This window comes from Aythya ferina (assembly GCF_964211825.1).
Source record: "Aythya ferina genome assembly, chromosome: 20".
Taxonomy (NCBI): Eukaryota; Metazoa; Chordata; class Aves; order Anseriformes; family Anatidae; genus Aythya; species Aythya ferina.
Genome location: NC_140318.1, coordinates 6,815,304 through 6,836,212, shown reverse-complemented (window position 1 = coordinate 6,836,212; position 20,909 = coordinate 6,815,304). Strand labels below are relative to the sequence as shown.

Below are 20,909 nucleotides of genomic sequence, written 5' to 3'. Positions count from 1 at the left end.
TTGCAAAATCAGCTCTGCCATATGGCAGCGGGATCCGGGCAGCACATCCGCAGTGTGGCTCCTTGTGCTTACAAAGCAGACCTCCATAAAATGAGTGCAGGCTGCTCACTGGGAGGATACCGGTGTGCTGTTGGTTATTGTAAGGTATCACATATTTGATGCATGCAATGAGATCAGCATCCATCAGCCACAAATACAGTAATAACCATTCCGTGCTTGTGTGCTGGTGCAGCACCTCTGTGCCTGCAGAGCCGTGGTGCGTGTGCCAGCATACCTTTTGAAAGGAAATCAGATTCCTTTTACTACCTCCTTGTTACCACCTCCTGCAATGGTTGTCTGTTGGACAAAGTCATACAGATATCCAGCTTCCCTGGGTCACCGCCCAATGTTTGAAAATCAGCAACATTAAGGCGCTGTGAGGGGCGTGCAGGGTAAATGTGTTGTTTAGAAGCAGTTAACAACTTGCCTCCTGGTAATCTGCTTAATGTTATTTAACCCTATCATAGTTAGCAATACATTTGGAGAGAATATGGAAAATCCTTGTATCAACAAATCATGCTGGAATGGCGCTTTCTTAGTTTACAAAGCAGCCTGAGATCCTTAATGCTTCAGAAACAAAGTGCTAAAGGGAGTCTAGGAAAAAAATACTTAGGGAGTGTGCAATGGTATGGGTATGGATCTTGTCGACAACAAAGTCCAAGGGGGCACTATGACAGCCAGCTGCTCCGAGCACTGTGGCTGAAGCCTGACAGTGGCGCTAGGAGGACAGATGTCACCATCAGCTGAGCCTGGGGCCTGTTCTCAAGTCCCAACACCGGGGACTTAGCTCAGCATTCAGTTATATTCAGTCCTGTTACAGTTCAGAACAAAATTCCTCCTCAGCTAAGTCACGCAGAATCAAAATGTTCTGCTAATGCAAATCAGGTTTCAATAAACTCCCTGAAATTTCACCAGTGTGGCCCTTGCTTTTATAGCTCTGGCTCGGTTAAGCATTTGAATGAATGCATAGTTCTTAAGTGCTCACTTAATTAACACCCACTTACCTCCAAGTTCTTTGCCTAATAGGAGTCAGAGTTAGATATAACATTCAGCAGGCAAAGCTAGCCTTTAGCATTCATATCTGCATCTAATAAGAAAATTTCTTAACATTGAAAAGTGAGGAAGAAATGCAAGTTTTTCATAGCTCCTTTTGCAGACATTACCAAAACCATGTTCAAAACTAAATCCACGGCTGTGGATTTCAGAGCATCTGAAGAACATCAATTGTCTTTGGAAGATCCATTGTGGTCATGAAGAAATATATGACATAATATCCTCTTCCAACTTCTAGCTTTGCTCTATCAGTTTCATTTTTAATGACTGCATAGATCTCTGACAAAATATGTCTATGTGAATATTACACACAATAATGGGGAAATACGTGTTGACTGCCCGGCTACCAAACATTTTAATGAAAGCTGAAAGCTGGAATTGTTAACAAACAGACACAAGAGATCATAGGGTTCATTTTTTAGAGGGATTATCTGACACAGCGTTAGCTGTACTAATGAATATCTGATGTTAAAAAACATTTTTAGGCCACGGTTCTCATCTCACATACAGAGGTATAATGAAGGAATAATTCTCTCGGAACGAATGTCATTACTGGGATGAGATCAGATTCAATCCCGTAGGTTTCAATCCAGCTCTGACTGCTATCCATGGAAGGACTCCTGCTGAACTCTAATGAACAAAAAACAAATGCAGAAATCCAAGTGGCATAGATACAAATTATATACATTTATTTTTATTCATTTTAAATAACATTCTTCTGTATAAATTCTGACATATATTCAAATCATACACTTTTTTCATTTTAGAAATGCATTTGTAAGCATAGCATATGCTTAGGAGACGCCTTATTTGGATGTATAGTAAGACTGATGGGTTTCAGTTGGGAGCAAGTACAACTTTAAGGCCCATATTTTTCTTATTTTATTCCATCCCTCTGACACACAAAGAGCAGAATCCTGGGGGAGCTCATTTTCAAACTTCACTTTAAAGAGAAACATATTTTTAGGATCCAATCTTATATCTTTTATTTAAAGGAGACTGTGCGAACTTTCTGCCACATTTACATAGCGTGTAACATTTCGGAAAGAGGCGCTGAACAGCAGCGGTTAACTGGCCCAGGATATCTGGAGGATGCTGAATACATCCCCTCCACTTTCACAAATGGCTTCCAACGCGCTAAGTTTGCTCAGCCTGGTCCAAGGGAATTATCATTCCAAGGGATGACAGCTCCTGACAGCTCCCCAGGGCTAGTGCTCCATGCAGTTATTTCTAGCTACAGTGGTTCGGAAGATTTAAGATCATCTGCTCGCGTTAACCCAATCATACTTTCAGATGTCTGTTGCACTCTGTGCTTACCAAATGCTCTCCTAAGTTGTGAGCCAGCCAGGCTGCCTCATGCCTTTGACACATCATTGCTTTTTGCCCTTTAACCACTCCATTATATCCTCTTGCCTTTAGTTATTTGACTGTGGAGCTGAACTCACCCCATCCAGACCAGGTCCACAGGGACCACACAGCCCCGAGGATCATGTGTGGAGAGCTGGCTTCCCACCCACACCCACCTCATCGTACCTTCTCTACGCTCTACAGCTCCTGTACCATCCCTTCAAGGGCCTTTTTCCACAACACCACGCCACTGCAGCCAGACAGCACCACAGCCAGGTAAAAGATGAAAGCTCGGGGTGTCTGTATCGCCACGCCAGCCCTAGAAGTCCAACCCAAGCTGCCGGGAGATGTAACCAGCTCGGCTTCACCCGAGCACCATTCACCAGATGTCTCAGCCCCTGCCGTGCCCAGGGGCTGGCTGCACGACTGCGAGGCAGCAAGGATCTGATCTCAGATCAAAGTCGACACGAAGCTGTTTGTTCTTCCCTGCTGAGGCATCGATCTCCCCTTACAAATGTCGTTCCCCTAAGCCGGAGGTCTGGCTGGCTGGAGACGGCAGCTTTTTTCCTGCTCACTCATCCTGCCATTTGACGAGCAGTGTCCCAGTGCCACATCCTAAAGCAGCCTACAGCTTTACCAAAGAGGTGCTTTGAGGTGAAGAGGTGCTTTGTGGCACCTACTAAAATGGTTTGGAAACGTTGGAGTGAACAGCCTGTCCTTCACTTTGCCTGCTTGCATTAGCCCCAGAAGCTAACAGTTCCCAAATTCCCTTTCCCCACCCTATGAAGTGACCAAGTGCAAGCCTATCACAAAACGAGCACTGCCAAACAATTCCGATTTTGGGGAAATCCTCTCTTTTGCCGCCACTCTGCTCTTTAAAAGCTGGGTGAGTAACTCAGGGATTAGCAATATGCAGATTTTCTCCTCCATTCCTCCCATTTTATACCTAAAAGTTGGATTGCTCTGAGTGACTTCAGCCCGATTTATCACCAAAACTACAGGACCTCACCCAGGCCCCCAGCAGGCAGCAGGAGCTTTTCCATGTTTGCCTGTAAGCAATACCTCGTTGTGCTCTCACCATTTCCCTTGGCCATCCTCGGCTACTTTCCTTCTTTGCTCTGCCTCATCTTTAAATCAGGCAGCAACTTTCTGAGGCAGAAATAACATCTTTGTGCCCGTATTTAAAGCGCCTATTCCCCCCACACCCCCCAAAAAAGTCTCCAATAACAAGAAAAGGCTCCATGCAGAAATAAATAATCACCACCATTCTTCCTACCATTTCTCACACGGAGAAATATTCCCTCTTGCCCAGCTCTGAGGATGCGTCAGTCAGCTCCTGCTGACCTTGAGCAGGTACTTCTTCATTCCTCCTCAGCACCAAGCGCCTGCAAAGCACCCACACGCACAGCAACGCAGCTTTCCTTCTGAGGCTGGCCACGAGTTTGGTGAAATAGGAGTTTCACGCCCTGCTTCGGTGTAATGGGGTTGGTTTTTGGGGGGCTGACCTGGTGGCTCCCCGGCACAGGCACTGTGCCGGCCCTGAGGCACACACGCCGCGGGTGGCAGCGACCTCCCTGTGCTGTGCTGCCTGTTTGCTGTTCTCCTTCTGCTGCTCCCCCCGAAAATTAGGGGAATCTCTAAAACCTGTAGTCCCCTGTAGGTTTTTTGGCAGCTGATTCCCCACCGCCTTGTGCTACGTGACGTTCCTGAAAGCACCCATGCACCGCCAGCTGGAAGTGCAGATCACCTCGTGCGAGCTCTGCAGCTGAAAACCATTTCCACCCAAATCCAGGAGATTTTTGCCTTCAAGAGAGGCCACGAGGCTGCGCCCAGCCCTTCCCAGCACCGTGTAGGCACAGGAGGGATGGCAGCGAGATCCTGACGTGATGAGCAGCCGCACAGGAAAAGCTCAGCCATTGAGACCAGGCTCTCAATGCATCCACGACGCTGTATTTGCAGCTCGTATAAAGATTTAAAAGCAGTAACAAAATGGTACATGGGACTGCTGGACTCCCGTCAGGCCCTACTCGTGGTGTCGCTGGCTGTTTATATCTAAAGGAACAGGGAAATGTGACAGATGCAAGTAGAGAGCACTCACATTTGCTCTAGAAAAGAAAGTTCTTGGATGACACGCTAGAAGAAAAGCTTTAAGCAGGGGGTGTTTGCCAGAGTCCCAGCTCCAACAATATTGCCATCTAATTTACAGTATTTTAAACAATCCTCAGGGTTTGTTTTTCTTTTCAAACAATGCCACTAACTGCTGTACAATTAAAATCTAGATGATAAAATATGACGGAGGAATAGGGGAGGCTGGGGAGGGGGTCCATGGTTTTGTTGTTGGGTTTTTTTGGTTGGTTGTCTTTTTTACAAATAATTACAAATACAATTCCAAGAAGATATATTACATTTTATATACAGAACACGCCATTTCTATCAGGGTAAGGTATCAAGCCTAGCTTTTATTTTTACACAGCAACCCTGAGATGTCTTGTCATCTTCCCTTGCACGGAAACTATACAAGTTCATTAACTTCTTCTAGAAAAAAAAGCGGATTGCTATGTTTTAATAGCATCATCACCCTGTATAAATACTCAGAAAGGGAAAAGCTTACTCTCCTCCCTAACTCCAATATTTTTGTGATACTTTTTCCTGTTTCCCAGCTTAGTGGGAACAGACAATGGTGACTTTTGTTCAGTTGTGCAACTCACTCCTCTACTTGCCTCTTGGTAGTACAGTGAACAACCATTTCCCTTTTTTTTTTGTCCTCCTTTTCAAACAAATTCATATCAGGAACTAAGATGAAGCCTTCACAAAGGTCTGTTTCCTGAAAATCCACTGTTAATTCATAAGCTACTTTTCAAGCTAAAGGATGCAGGCGTAAGTGTTAGGTTGGCTGGAAATACAGTAGCTTCTGATTAATCCCGGGGTATGGCTTTTGCCACCCCATCACCTCTTCATAAATAACACATTTTAAGATCAGCATAATCAAGTCTTTAACAGCAGTGAACTCAGTGGGTCTTTACGGAGAACAAGACACCGAACGCAACTCACCATATTACCCAAAATTCAGATGTACTACACCTTTTTTCTGTTCACCTGCAAGCTACAGCATGCCCAGCATACGAGTATCCGAAGAGCAAATTCCTCTGCATGGAGCCTCGGCACGGATCCTGACACCCCTCCAACAAGCCCTGTAACTTCTTCAAGCCAACTTCAGAACAGGATTGCTTCTTCTTCTAAGCCTTGTAATTGTGCATGGGAGTCGTCAGCGTTAGCTGTCCGTTCGGTGCCACTTCATTCCCGTCGTCTTCCAGCAGCCCCGAAACATCGGCGTTGGGGATGCTGTCGTGGTAGCTGCTAAAACTGATGTTGTCCTCTTTGAGTTCAATGGTCCAAAAAGGAGCGTTCAGTTTTCTGTTTTGATACTCACGGTACATGTAGACGGCACCCACAAAGCCCATTAGCAGGACCACAACAATGATGATAACTGTCAAAATAATTATGTTAAACTGAGTCCAAGAAACATCTGCAAAAGCAGAGGTGCTGTTGTCAGAGGAACTTATAGGAAATAAAGTCTGGATAGTTGTTGGTGCCAATGTGCTGTTTATCACTGCAGTTGGGAATGAGGTTGCCTTGCTAGCGTTTGGAGCAGAAGTTGTAAACTCTGTTGCTTCTGGGCCAAGAGTGGCTTCTACAAAACAAAAGAAAAGACAAAGTGAACAATAAAAACATGACAAGATGGAATCAAACACATGCCTTTATAGAACGGTTTTTATGTCAATCAAGTCCACACTGTTAAAGCTGGATTTTTTTTTTTTTCAAAATAACTCACAAACAAAGTTGGCCAGGGATTTTTAAAATAATTCTGTGTGCTAAGTGCTCGCTGACTGCAGAGATCCCATTCAATCTGGTGGTGGCTGGCTGTTCACTACCCGAACATGGGTGAGTATGTGCACTAGCCAAGACTGAGTGTTAGATACATGAGCTCGTGGTGATAGCAAGCCACCTGGTCCAGCTCACACTCAGTACATGAAAACGGGGCTCCACCGAGCTCAGCAGGAGTTTGGACTTTGTGTCTGAGGACTGCAGAGTTCCACTCACTGTCTGCATGGGCTGTGCAACCAGGCTGGCAGGGTGCTGTGAGCCCAGGAGCACGCACCCCTCACAGCACACTACGTGTAGGATTTGTGGTAGCAGTATGGGATTCTTTCTGCCTCACCTGGACGAGAAGGTCAGAAGTGAAAATAATGAAGCTCAGTATTCCGCTGCCACAGTGTTTTGCACCAGGTTTCAGTATTTACACTGTAGAATGTAAAATCCCAGTCCTGCTTTTGAATGAAGCCATACAGAAACTTCACAGAATCCCCCAGCTGGCATAACCAGGGCCAGAAGGCAGCTGAATCAGCAAAAAGAACCTTCCAGAAACTGAAACTTCAACCAACCAAAACATACTCTATACCTACTGTTCCACAGGACTCTGCACTCTCTTTCCCATCTCCTTCATTTCTCCTTCTGCTGTCAGAAATGCAGCATCATCTTAAACCCACTTGCAGCTGCAGGAGTTCCCGCTGATGGTGCCATGCGGCATGGAGCCAGCCCTCCTGCAAAGCACGCCTACAAATGATGCCTGAAGAGGGGACTCACTTCCGAAGGACCAACTGTGCACAAAGCTGCATCTCAGTGGCAACAGGAGCTGTGAATATGGAGCACATCTCCTGCCATGGGCCCTCGGGAGAGCTCCCATGGGTTAAATTTGGGCTGCCAGGTTCCCAGAAACTCCTCTGGAGGAGGCATCGTCCTTCTGCTCTGAGTCCCTCCCTGCGGCAGCTTCTCCCTTCCCTGCAGGTGCTGTGTGAGGTTGATAAGGATGGTCAGGATGCTGGCTGCCAGAAGGCATTTCTCTATGGGATAATGGGCAGAATGCAGCAGCAGGAAGCAACGTGACAGGAGCAAGAGGCTCCAGGACACGGCTCTGGGAGAAGGGCACGAGGAATTCAGTCATCCTTTCCAAATTCCTTCACCAACACTTAATTCTTGGCAAATCCGGCCAGCAGCTATAATTAGAAAAAAGAATGAACCGACACAATGGCTGATTCACCAGCAAGGAAACGGGACTTTTTTGGGCTTCATTTGTGAGTCAGCATCAGCTAGGCACTGGCGAGGGGGACAGGGGTGAAAACATTTCCTGGCACTGACGGTAACATCACGGGGAAACAGTGCCGCGCTCTGACGGCGGGCCGCGGCTCTGGGCCGATCCAAGGGCGCCTGTTTCCGCTCCCCAGGGCCGTGCCAGCCCTCCAGATGTCCTGAGCCCGCTCCTTGAGAGCAGCAGCTGCTCACTCAACGGGCTGCTTTGGCAGCTTTGTTGGCAGCGCCGCATCCAGCTGCTCCGTTCGACTGCAGCCTCTGCAAAGCTTCTGCTGCCTCGTGCCGTGAGCGAGCTGCTCAAGGCAGCGGTGCTGTGCGGGGCAGCACGGTGCTGGGCTGTGCCACGATGCTGCCTGCTCAGTCTCACCCTTGGGGCAGGGATGCCTCACTCCTCGGAGTCAAAACTCCTCACTTGGGTCATCCCAAACGTTTGTTGGATGCTGTCCCAATCAGCCTTGAAAGCATCAAAACCATGGTCAGACTTGAGAGGGGTCCCTGTGGAAACGGGAGGCTGGTTTTAGGTTTGCCCAGGCTGGCCAAAGCATCCCATCGTACCAACCATGGCTGCTTCACTGAGCCCGACAATTTTACTCTGCCTATCTGGAGAGAATTTCACTCAAGAAGTCACTCGAAACCAGGCCACTCAAATGTGCTGGTGCTTTATGAAAAACCCATCCTAAAACTAGGTAATGCACAAGCACCTTTTCTGAGACAATGAAAGACACTGTCAGCCTTCTTAACTGCGTAATAAAAAGAGAAAAAAACAGGTGTCAGGGAAACAGGAAGGCTGGATGAACACAGGTCCCAGTCCCTTTGAAAGGGAAGGGGAAGGTCTTTACCCACATCAGGAACCGACCATAACAATGCCACTAAAATAAAACAAAGAGTGCAAACTGCAAGTGTACAAGCAAAATCATCCACATGGATTTTAATGGAGCAAGGTCATGTCGTTCTTTGCACAGAGTCAGAGCTGTGCAGAGGGAGATAATGGATGACCCAACGCAAAGCTGCCACTTCCAGCCTGTAACTGTGAAGTTACAGCTAATGAGCATTCAACTTTTTTGTATTGATCATCTCCCCGCAGAGAGGGCTCTGTGATTGCACCTCCTGAGAGCAGCATGGGAGTGGAAACCACATTAGCTCCTAATGGAAGATCTGAATTAAATCTCTGTTGGTGACAAGGATGAATTTGGGCCCAGACACTTTCCTGAACTCTGGGCTCTCTTATCTAATGCGTAAGAGCACCGGTAGCGTCTCTATGCATGGAGCTGGAGATCCACCCTGTGGAAAAACTTCCGAATAACCACTGAAGTGGCAACATAAGAATTATTTTCTCTCATTTTACTCTGAGTTTTACTATGCAGTAGTCTCTCTAAGTTCCAGAGCTAGCTTGCACCGCTACATGCAGTGTCTTGGATGTGGACTGAAAACTGATGGAAGACCCCAGAGCAGCTCCCTGTAAGTGCTGTGTCACTCTGGGTCTCACCTCTCAGCTTCAGCTTCCCCGCGTAGAAAGTAACAAGAAGAATATCTAAACTTGTTCTGCGTGGCACGGTGTCAGGGGTGGCAAAAGTTATTATGAAGAGGTCCCTTTGCAGGGAACTGGACAGTGCTGGGAATGGACCCGTCCATCTGGACAATTCAGTGGGCACTCAGAGATCCAACACATCACGCAATGGAAATCTGAAAACCTACATTTAAAGAAATCACGAACAGATTTCTCCCCAGCAAACTGTCCTGACCTGTGAAAGAAACTGTCTGTCGAGGTATTTGCAGAATGCCAGGGGCAAGCAGCATGTCAGGAGCATCGCTGCTGCTCGTTTCAATGTAGGCCATGCCCAGCTCCTGGTAACGGAGGATGGAGCTTCGGAGGCGCAGGAAACTGCCTAGGGGAAGTCTTCCCTGAGCACCATCTTGAGCCAGCCCTTTCAGAAGCGCAGGGTTCTCTGTTTACCTTGGAAGACCTTAAAGCCACTTCCTCCTCAGCTCCAAAAACACTGCAGGAATAATTAGCAGCCTGCCCTCCCCAGCCTTCAGCCATCTGAGGCGCACGGCAAGCCTTGGCCGCGCTTTGAGGAGCGCCCGTTACCTTTCCTGGTGCAGTTGGTGCCCTCGGGGTCTCGCACGTAGCCATCCTCGCACTCCTGGCAGTGGAAGCCAGCGGTGTGGTACAGGCAGCCAATGCACTCCCCGCTCTCCGGCTTGCAGATGCTGGGGGACAGCGCCGGGTCCACGTTGCCGTTGCACTGACACGTGACGCAGATGCTGTCCGAGTTGTAGTAGCCGCTGTCGCACTGGTTGCAGTTGGGGCCGGTGTAGCCAGCTTTGCACTTGTCGCACGTTGGGGCAGCTTCACCAGGCCCTAAGGAGGAGAGCAAACAAAAGAGGGATGTGCCACAGCCCCTCGCGGAGAAACACCCGCCGGGGGATTTGTTCTGTGGGGCCCGACCGTAAACCACTTCAACAAAAATCAGCAGCCACCGAGTGTTAATCTCTAAGAAGTGTATTTTTGGCTTAAAATTTAACTGCTACATCCTCTGTGTCTAGGGGGAAAAAAAAAAAGCTTTGTGGGTTTCTGACGCCTGGTACCAGCCTCACAGAGCATGCTCAGCACGTTGCTAAGCAAACGGGTGATTGCTCCTGAATGCTTCCATCTCCAGCAGCCAATTTCAGGAAGCAGCTGGAACTGTATTGGGGATGTCAGCAATCTGCAGGAACTTTGGGGCCTATATGAAGCCAGAGGAGGCTTGATTGCAAAACTGATTAAGGAAATATCAAAAAAAAAAAGTCGTACATATGTTCATTACTGTTATGACTTTTCTTGGTTTTATCAAAACAGAGCAAGAAGAAGGGGAAATCAGGTTTGAGTCCCACTCAGATGTCCAAAAGCAGGCTCATGGAGGCACGGATGGCTGCACGGTGCTGCTGGGCACCTCCTGCACATCTCCCTGCTGCTGTAAGCGAGGTGGTTTCTCTCTGCAAAACTCTGCAGGCTCTTCAGAGGAAGCTGTGCAGTGACTGATCTTCCTCTGCCACAGCTGCAGCCAGCAGCAAAGGGCTCCCGACAGCTCTGCTGCACACCCGCTCTCACAAGGGCAAGGCAAGCACCAGCAAAATGCCTCAAGCCTCACCGGGCTCCTGGGGCTGCTCAAGCAGGACGCCCCGATCCCATCCTCACGGACTATAACCCACCCCCTAGGCTGATGCAATGGAGCACCTTGAGAAGAGCTGTGCTCCTTGCCAGAGGAATGAGACCCAACCCCAAAGCCTTACGTATTCGGCAGGTGCCAGTCGATGCCACGGTGGAGCACGGGCAGCGGTGGCAGGCACGGGCACCTCGGTAGAAGCCGTCCTTGCAGAGCTCGCAGTGCTTCCCCTCCGTGTTGCCCTGGCAGTGCAGGCAGGTGCCTGGGGAGAGGAGCACAAGCAGCCGGTCAGCGGCAGGAACTGGAGCAGAACATTTGGAGCAAGGATGGGCCTGGAGCGCGGCAATTATCCGAGTTCACAGGTGGTTTGGGATGCCCTCCGGCCAAAACACAACCGTGGGACCAGTCCTGGCCTCTTCTGACCTTCTGAGGGTCATCCCCTGCTCCCCACACACACATATTATGAAAAGGTAGGCAGCCCCAGCAGAGATGTTTGCATTGCATCACTGTTAAAGGTCAGTGCAGGTAAATAATGCTATCAATATTAAATGTTCCTCAACACAAAGGGTTTTGGTTGGTATCTGTGACAGCAAGCCAGGATCCTGATGCTTAAATTCCCCTAGGCTCAATAAGGGTCCCTCTAGCTCTTTGCCCTCTTTTTGTGATCCTACACCAAAAATCTGGTGGCCAGGAGCAAATAAAAGCCACCGTCCTGCTCAGGGGGCTGATGGCTCCATCCCAACAGCGTGGCCGCAGCTCCCCCATCCCCATCACAGGCCCGTTTGCTACAGGTACCAGCCCGCAGCAGCGCTGACCTTCCCGCAGAAACAGAGGAGACCCGGGGGCACCCGTGAGCCCCCGCCCCTACCCAGGGAAGCCCCTGAATCATAAAACCGACAGGCTGTGTCTTAGAAGAGGCTGTGTCCTAATGGCCCTCTAAATTGCATTTCGACATTACCCTGAGCAGAGCAAGAAAAATCTCCCTAGTTATAAAAAGGCAGCCGCAACCAGAAGCCCATCCATCACCAGGAACATCCTGTAATTCAGCAGGCTGCTCGTCGAGGTGGCAGTGACCTGAGGGATGCTTTTTTGATTGAATTCCCTGTACAAGGCTCTAAAAGGGCAACAGCCACCTTACAACAAACCAAGGGGGGCACAGCGTGGTTTATTCCTTGCATATCTGAGCACCGACAGGAGGTTTGCTGAGCTGCAGCGCTGCGGGGGTATGGAAAAGTCTCCCACCCACACGACCCACGTCTAAAATTCTGAATTGGGCTACCATCAACTGTTAAAAACCCCACAGCAGATTTCCTCATTAATTTCGGAGCAGTTTGGCTCCCCTGCAAGCCCAACACACCGCACGCCCTCTCCTCTTCTCCCTGCACAGGGAAGGCTCCGCAGCCAAGCGTCCCCAGCGCATCCTCGCAGCCCAGCCTCGTGCCGAGGCCGGGAAGCAAACCCTGCAAACCCTGCAAACCCCAGCGGCTGCCGATTTGGGGAGGAGGCTGATTCACCACGACGGAGCCGGCAGCACCCCGGTGGTGACTCAGGACGCCTGCACGGCGTCAGCTCCCCCGCAGTGTTTGCTCTGCGCCCGGCCGCCCGTCAGACACGAGCCGGTGGGTTTTGTGGGAGAGGCGTCGGGGTTGGAAGGGAAATCATCTTCTGCTCTCTGCTTCTGCAGCTGCAGCCCCGCGTCGGCTGCTTCGTGGAAGTCACCGGGCCCGAGCAGCACCAGGGTGCCTCGAGCCCTGCTCGGCAGGCGGCCGTGGTGGCGTAAATCCGGGACCACCTCCGCGTTTGCTGTACGGCCGCCGTCGGTTCAGGACCATCTCTCCTGTCGGGGGAAATTACCCGCGTTTATCTACAGCAGCCCCGCAAAATGGCTGTTTCCAGTGAGTCAGCAGCTCGCTCAGCCATGCAAAGCAATCGGGTGTCAATGTGGAAAGCCTTAATAATTAATAGCACTTCCCACCCCGATAAGGCCCCGGGGAAGGATCAGAGCCTGCCGTACCCCAGCTGGGCGGATGTGACCCCACTCGCTGCACAGCCCCGACTCCAGGCACGAGGGTCGTGCTGAAGGAAGCGCCTGGGGAGCTCTGGCTGCCCAATTTCCAGCCCAATAATTTTAAATATTCCTCCTGGGCACAGCTACACTGAGCGAGGCTGTGCAGGGACGGCTGCTGAGCCGCCAGAGGGAGCCCAAAGTATGGCATTAATGCAGGGGAAAAAAAAAAAAAAAAAAAACCTTGAAAATTTGACAAAGACTGCACAGAGTTGATGTAAAGCTGGGAGGTCACACAAAGTGCAGGCTCTAGAGCAGGCTGAGCGCGCTGGGTTCCTTGCGAGGCGTCGGATCGCATTTTTATGGCCTGTTCTGTTCTGGTTTTGTTGGGCTCCCCCATCCCCAGCAGCAAATAAAGCAGATGGAGGAAAAGGGGAAAAAAATAAGGTCATTGAGCTAAATGAGGGCTTTTCTCTGCCATGCAGCAGTCGGGGCTGGAGCACCCCAGTCACAGGGCAGCCGGAGCAGCCCCAGCCCCGAGGCCACAGCTGCAGTGAGGCTTTGAATCAAGAGAGGGGGGAACGTCGAGGAAGGAGAAGGAAGAGCAGATTATCTTACTCCTTCACAAAACCCACACGCCCAGCTCCAAATCAGCAACACAGCTGATGTGTACACAGCTTTAGGTCCAACTTGTATCCTGCAGTATGAGCAGAACAGAAGCGTGTACTCAAAATTCAGTAAGGAATGAATGCACCAATTCATCCTCAAGGAGCACAGCCCCCACGACCACAAAAACATCTCTGCTGAGCAGGACCAGGGCACTTCCTGGGCACAGCCAGCCCTGTGGCTGCCTGTCCCTCTGCTGCAGACACACAGGCCACAAGGGAACAAACATCGGTGCCAAAATTGCCCAAAATACCATATTTGACGAGCTCTGTCTCTCTGCCAGCTACCAAAAAAAAACCCGCTGCAGCATTTCTGAAATGACTGCCCCTTTCTGAGCTCCTGGGTAAATATTACAGAATTGCTTTCCCTCCTGGAAGTTCTGATGAGAATTGGAGTTTTGCAGGGTGAGTTTTGTTGCTAAGCAGGGGCTGTGCAGGCAGTCGCACAGTGCTGCTCCTCTGGGACTTCTCCTTCCACCGGGGATGGGAAAGCAATTTGTTTTTTTTTTCCCTGTCCTCCCGTAAGCTCTTCAAGCACAGGTGCCTCGATATTTGCACTGCAACATCCATTTGAGTGAGAGACAGCCAAAGAAATGATCGTGGAAAATGAACAGGGCAAACCCATAAGAAGTGAGCAATGTTAATTAGGTGCTGCCAGTATTTTCCAGCACTAATTATGTTGTCTGAGGCAATAATAGTCACCTGACGTCACTGGCAGTACAGTATATGTTTCCAGGTAAACAGCAGTTAAACAAAAGCTCCTTAAAAGCCTGTGTTGGGTGTTTGTGTAGGAGAACAATGGAACACTGATTTCCGATAGAGGCTGCAGGAGGAAGGCTCTGCACTGCAGCCTGGAGTAAATACCGTAGCCTTTCTGGAGAAGAGGACTCGCTCCAGCCTTGCCCTGCACCTTAATTCCAGGTTTATGGTGAACACCCGCAGCACCCAAGGCACAAAGACACAGGGTAACAGGGTGGGAGTGCAGGTCTGCTGAATGGAAGTGTGAAAAAACGGAGACAGAGAGGCCCAGCCCTGTGGTGACAGGGGGAAGGCTGCTTGTGTCTTACCTGTTACGCGGTCGCAGGCTGTGGAGTGGTTGTTGCACTGGCAGGGCTCGCAGGTGGTTTCGTTGAGCCTGTAGTAGCCGTCACTGCACCGGTCGCACTTGAGGTCCGTTACGCCAACCTTGCACTGGCATTTCCCATCGCTGCGGAGAGAAACAAGCTGTGAAACGGGGCGTGCTGCGAGGCATCCCGCGTGCAAAGCCACGGCCGGTGTCTGGAACGCTCCTGCAAAACCAGTCACCCTTACAACGCCGCCAGCAGGGCACTGGGAACCATCAGGCCCTCTGAGAAGCCTCAGACCAAAACCATCCACCAGGAGCTCCGAGAGCCTCCGGTCCCAGCTCCTGCAGACGCTCGGATGCCCCAATGGCCATGAACCCACACGGTGTCCTCTGGTGTCCCCGCTCGTGTTTCATCCCAGGCAGATGTCACCCACCTACACTCGGGGATCCCATTCACCGCTTCCAGCCAGGCAAACCCCTCTGCTCAGGAGGCCTCTGCCCGGCAGGAGCTAGGGGAGGACCACAAGAGGGGTCCCCCCAAGGCGTCCCCCACAGCTCACCACAACCTGCTTCCTCGGGCACGAGTCCATGCAGAGCACGGCACCGTTAAAACCGAGCGCATTAACCTTGGTTGCTGTGATGGAGCACCAGGAGGGTATACAAGGCAAGGGCTACCCTTATTCCCTTGGCTTTCCTTGCCAGTCTCTCCATGTAGAGGCTTCTAACCTATTGCTTTCATAAGGAACTTTACACACCAGCAGCATTTAGGCCTAAATCACTGAGAAATCATATCAGCCCCGTGGCGCAGTGACTGTCAGCTGCAGCCCTTCCCTCCTGCACTCCCAGGAGCTGCAACCACTCGAGCGGGGCACAGAAATCCCTCACCACATCTCCAACAGCCCTGGGGCAAACCCAGCCCTGCGTGCACAGGGAAACCACAATTAAAAAAACCTAAACGCATGCGATTTGGTCCCCTGCAGGAGACGGGGTCATCCATAGCAGCGGCTCAGCGTGGGTACCATCACAGAGCATCAATGGGCACCAGAAGGATGCACCCTCCTGTCCTGTCCTGTCCTGTCCTGTCCTGTCCTCTCAGCCCTCCTCACCCCCTTCTACAACTCCGCATTTCAGGGCTCATCGTGCCTGCACGTCGATAAGCCATTGTTCTCCCTCGCTCCTCCTGGGGAAGGGCGAGCAACGCACCATTTGCTTCTGAAAGCCCCTGGAAAAAAAAACAACGTGTTGATTAAAACTAATCGAGGCCGAGGCTTTAAAAGGCCTGACGCACTGTGGATGCGGTGCTTTTAATTAAAAGGCAGGAGACTGCGATGTTTGGGGAAGACGCTGCTTCTGTGAGGAACTACCATAATTGAGTATTTCTGCCGCTCGTTTACTTGCCGAAGGAAGAGGAGATGCTCAAAGGCACACCAAAATACCGCAGGCAGCCCAAGAGGCCGCACAATTAAATACTTTCAGAACACGAGATTTCAGGCACATTTAATGGGCCGGTTACAAGAAAAAGAAGCGCGGTGTTTCCTTGCTCTCCAGCCCATTATCTGGGACTGCAGCAGGCAGATGCAGAATTCAAAGGGATGCTGTTGAGCAGCTCAGGCTGCCTGACTTTTAAAAAGCTTTTCACAAGACCCGACATTAATCCGAACGCTGCCGCAGTGTTTAAAACAAGAGCAAACAAAAAGCAGTCTGTTTTTATTTGCTTCTGACCACTACTGGGCAGATATTCCTGTAAGCAGGCAGGGGACGGGCAGAGCCAAGAAGGGAAAAACAACCAATGGGGGATTTCCCCAGGGGGCTGGGTGCCCTGTTTCGTTCCCTCCTGTCCCTCCTTCAGGCCTTTATTTCAGTGGCCCTCTCCTGTTCCTCCGGCTGGCAGCCTCCCACGTCATTTTGGAAAGGTTTCCTTCCCCGATGGCTCTGCTGGAGCTCCCTGCAGCATTTTGGGGGCAGCGTCCCTTGGTTTCACTCGTTAGCTTAAAAATAACAGGAAAGAAAGCTATTTAAAAAAAAAAAAAAAAAACGGTTTTGGAAAGTTTGGTTTTAATGCCTCTCAAGCAGCCCCTTTCTCAACATGTTACATGTGGCCCAGAGCCAGGTTCTGCATGTGCAAGAATTAAATCACTCAGCAAATATAAAGCTTTGCCTGTGGTCATTGCTCCTATAGAATAAAGCCTGCTTACAACACTCCTTTTCATAGCTCCAGCCCAGTAAAGGCTGTCAGACACTTTTTAAAGCAAAGGTCAATGATATAAATGCATTGCGACCACAAAAAAGTCCTGTTAACAGACCGATTGTGCCCATAAAAAATCCAGAAACTTGAAAGAAAAGAGCCACAGTGTAACACTCGCACAGCGAGAACTGAGCTGGAGTTTGAGCCTAAGCCAGGAATTTCTTTTTTGGGGGAGGTGGGGGGAAGGAGGGGGAAGGGAACGAAACGTTTTGATGCAGCAACATCAATTGCTCAACTCGATTTCAGATGATGATTAACTCCAACAAAGCCAGCCAGGAAGACTGCAAGGCAACACCTCCAAAATCCTGCCTGGCCCCGACGGCGCAGAGCATCACCCAGCTCGCTTCCAGCCAGGACCGACGGCCAGGGATGGACACACGGCCGGGACGGGCTGCGCCTCGAAGCACCGGGCAGCAGGGGAAGCCAGGGCCTTGTAGCAAGAAAGAAAATAAAAGCCTTACAATATCTGCAGCCTGCGACAGATCGCCATGTGCAGCTGTGCACGGCCTTAAGCGAGGGGACAGCGAACGGGGAGACAGGAGCACAGCTTCGGGGCTGGCCGGAGGCACGCTGTGCACAGCTTAATGGTGTAACAGAAACCCTTCGCGAGCTCTAATGGTTTATTTTCTTCTCCTGTTTGTTCTTCCAAGGGTGAGGGAAGGGAGAAATTCACCCTGAATGTTTTCCCAGCTGCCAGCTAAATGTGGATGCCCAGCTGCCATTGAGAGCCCAGGAGCTCCCGGACCAAGCCAAGCTGACTAAAGTGCCCCAGCACTGAGTTTTTGTGCCTTTTTAGTGTTTTTTACTTTAATTTTCAAGACTGGCATGATTTTGGAGCAGATTAAGAGAAGGAGGGAGCTCCCACGGGCCTCAATCGGGACACGCCATGTGGATGGGCCATGCAAAAACTCCCACGGCTCGGAAGGAAAGCTCTGCCAGAGACATTTCCCATCTTTCTGCTTCACTCTGGAGCACAAGGTACACCCAGCACCATGGCACAGCATCACCCAGCACCACGATGCTGGTCAGGAGCATCCCCCTGAGCTGGCGAGCCCCAAAACCTCAGGGCAGGGCAATGGCATGCCCTGAGCCCCACGGTGTCCCCAGTTTCACCTGCCTGTCCCCTGCCAGCTGCTGCTGCATCCACGGTGAGCGCAATCCTCCTGTAAAAGGGGCACATCATTCCTCCCAGCAGGGCCGAGGCGTGCCCGTAACGCACACAATTGCCAGCGAAACATATGAATGAGGAAAAATGCCACGAGCATCTGTACGCCAACCCTCGCGCGAAGGCTTTGTCACACTTTGATGGGACGAGACAAAAGGATGCTGCGAGAGATGAGGATTGAGAAGAGATGTTGCCAAATGCGGCGCGTTCCTCCAGCGAGCGCGGCTCCTTTTGTGCTGGTTCTCCACGGTGCCTGGCAGCACCGGGGCTGAGTCCTCCTGTGTCCTCCTCACCACCTGCAAATGACACGTCCAGGGAAAGCCCAGGCCATTAACACCTTCCCTAAGCAAACTGAGAACCATCCTAATGCAGGTGCTGGTTTTCCTTGTGGCCCATTCATTTGAATATTCACACGTGGGGAAGCGGCGAGCAGGAAAAGCCCCGTAACAGCACACGGTCGGGTTTCTCCTCCCCGCTCCCTTGGCTCCCCACGCCGCTGCTGGAAGCCCAAACGCTTTCGTGGAAGCGTTACCGCAGGCAGCGAGCCCCGCGCCCGGCTCTGAGCCGCCTTTGTGGCGGGCAGAAGAAGCGGGGCTTTATCGCGCCGAACATTGGGCCATTGTGCGCCGCATTCCTCGCTTTGTGCCGGGGGACGGCATCTGTTTATATGGCCGCCCTCGACAGAGCGGGGACCCTTCACAGCTCTGAAAGGCCGCTCTGTAAATGTCAAAGGGACACCTTGTCCAGCCGCCGCCGCCTCCCCCCTCTGCCGGGGACGCCCTGCGTCACGGGAAAGCCGGGCATCTCCTGCCCCAGTGCCCCCGGCACCACCCGCGGGGACCTGGTGGCAATGGGGAGACCGCGATGGCCCCGGAGAGCGAGGTTGGATGGGGTCCCCTATGGAGGAGCAGTGAAAGCCTGGCAAAGTGCAAAATCTCAGCCCCATGGGGTGCAGAGCATCCCCTAAAGATGAGGGCAATACGGCCATGGTGCGGCCAACCTGGCACAGAGGAGGACACACCAGTGGGGAAGGCAGGGAGAAGGGGCTGGTCTCCACTGGGCACACTGGTTTTGCACAGCGAAGCCCCTCCATCCTCTAGACCTCTACTGACACCTCCCTGCATGGGATAGGAAAGGGCACAAGCAACAAGCGTGGCCTAAAATCAGGCTGGGCGCCACCTCCCCAAATCCAGAATTCAGCCACCAGAGCTTGTAAAGCCGTGCCGGTGTTTTGTTTTTGAGGGCAGTCAATGCTGACCAGGGCAGCAAGTCTGCAAGAGGCAAGAGAGGAACGGCGAAGCCTGTTGGAAAATCAGCAAAATACCAGGATTTCCGAGAAGCCCCAATTACTGCAGGGGAGATGATAGCAGCCTGCCGCTCACTGCCGCTGTGCCCGATCGCTCATCCATTTCCCTCTCCCGTCTGCAGCCTGATAAAAATGGGTGCAGGTACAATATTTACCTGCCTGGGGGGGAAGAGAGGAGGAGAGCTAAAGCAGACGCAAAGGATACGAGAGTCTGTAATAGAAGAGATATTTAGACAATTAAAGTATGCAGGAAAATATGCTCTGCCCGGGTACTCTGCATTTATGACGTCCACACGTAACAATTTCCGCTACGAAAAAAATCTGTTCTTGGCAGAGGGCTGCTGACGAGGCATTGCTCGGAGATAATGAGCCACCACTTGTGCTCAGGTGATCTATAAAAGAGAGCCCAGTCTTTCTGGAACAGGGGGAAATGTGCTTTTATGGGGATGGTTTTTCAGAAGTCCTTGGGAAGTTGGGGTTCCAGGGCCCGGTCTCTGAAGGGAGCGGTGCCCGGTGTGGTCTATGGGGCAGGTACAGCGGTGTGGAACCACAGCTCCCACCCCCAAGAAAAAAAAAAAAAGAGGTATTTCCAAGAGTGTGGCGACACGAATGGCATAAAATGAGAATTTTCTTTATGCAAAATGAAAACTCCACTGCTTTCCCTCAGGTAACCCTGCGTGCCTGCCCCCTTCCTGCCCAGGCTAGGGAAGCTCCACAAAAAACTTGGATTTCGGTGGTTCTGCATTTCAGTCAAACAACCCCCCCAGGTCCCACACCAGGTGGCTTCACGCCGCACGCTGCCCACGCTGGGTCCAGCCCACGACCTTCCCAACGCCAGCAGGACCAGTAACGCTCCCTGTTCCCTTTTCCCCTGTGATTTCTTTGCATCTTCCCACATCCAAACACCTCCGCAAGCCCAGCGAGCCGCTCTCCCTGCCCAGCTCCCCCAGAGCCCCCAGCCCTCATTCAAAGACCCTCACAGAGGGCATTGTGTGGTGCTGCTGACCCTGCTCCCCTCAGCAACGCTCTCACAGATCCGTGTGAGTGAGGGTCAGCAGCCCAGCACAAAGAAGGCATAGAGGGACGGATGCTGCCCCGCCACCGGCGCCCCCCTTGCAGCCTCGCAGCTCCAGGGCACAGCCATGTACAAATGCTCTCGGGGATGCGCCGCTTTAATTCTTTTTAATAGGAACACAAAGCAGCAGATCCCCTCGAGGGGGCAAAACATCTCTGAATTAACGCTTTGGCATTTATATGCATGATCTTTTTTTTTTTTTGGTTTTCTTTTTAGAACGGAAGCGAGCGGCGGCAGCTCCTCAAACACGCCTCACGCCCAGCCTGCGGCACGAAGCGAGGCTGAAGCCAGACCCCACGCTGCAGAGCTGCGAGGAGCGGCTGCTCAGCTGGCAGAGGAGCAGCCTGTTTCAGCTCAGGGCACGAAGCAAAGCTGCTGTCAGCTCCAGGCAGCACGTCGCAGCTTCTGCTTCCCATCACCCGTCTGCTCGTGGGGAAACTGAGGCACGGGCTGATGGAGCGACTTGTTAAATTTGCAAAAGTCTGTTTTGACATACGTCTCTTTTCATTAGGGACAGCAATAGTACATTACACACATATCATTTACAGTTTTTTTTGTTTTTTTTTTAAGGGAAGTGGCAATGCTAGCGCGAGTTGGACAGTTAGCCCACATCAGCCAAACCACCAACAATCCTTCCCCGGCCCACGGC

At 51.3% G+C, this 20,909-nt stretch overlaps 1 protein-coding gene across 1 annotated transcript in view; it reads right to left on the bottom strand.

Moving 5' to 3' along the window:
- Positions 1 to 1,428: 1,428 nt before the first annotated feature.
- The window catches only part of MEGF9 (multiple EGF like domains 9), a 42,416-nt gene continuing 22,935 nt past the window's right edge, over positions 1,429 to 20,909 (bottom strand). Inside the window, exons 3-6 of the mRNA XM_084494258.1 lie at positions 14,471 to 14,610; positions 10,861 to 10,995; positions 9,677 to 9,949; positions 1,429 to 6,130 (exon numbers count right to left, since the gene is read on the bottom strand). Of these exons, the coding sequence (XP_084350384.1) occupies positions 5,676 to 6,130; positions 9,677 to 9,949; positions 10,861 to 10,995; positions 14,471 to 14,610 (1,003 nt within the window). The 3' untranslated portion in view covers positions 1,429 to 5,675. The remainder of the gene's footprint in view (positions 6,131 to 9,676; positions 9,950 to 10,860; positions 10,996 to 14,470; positions 14,611 to 20,909) is intronic.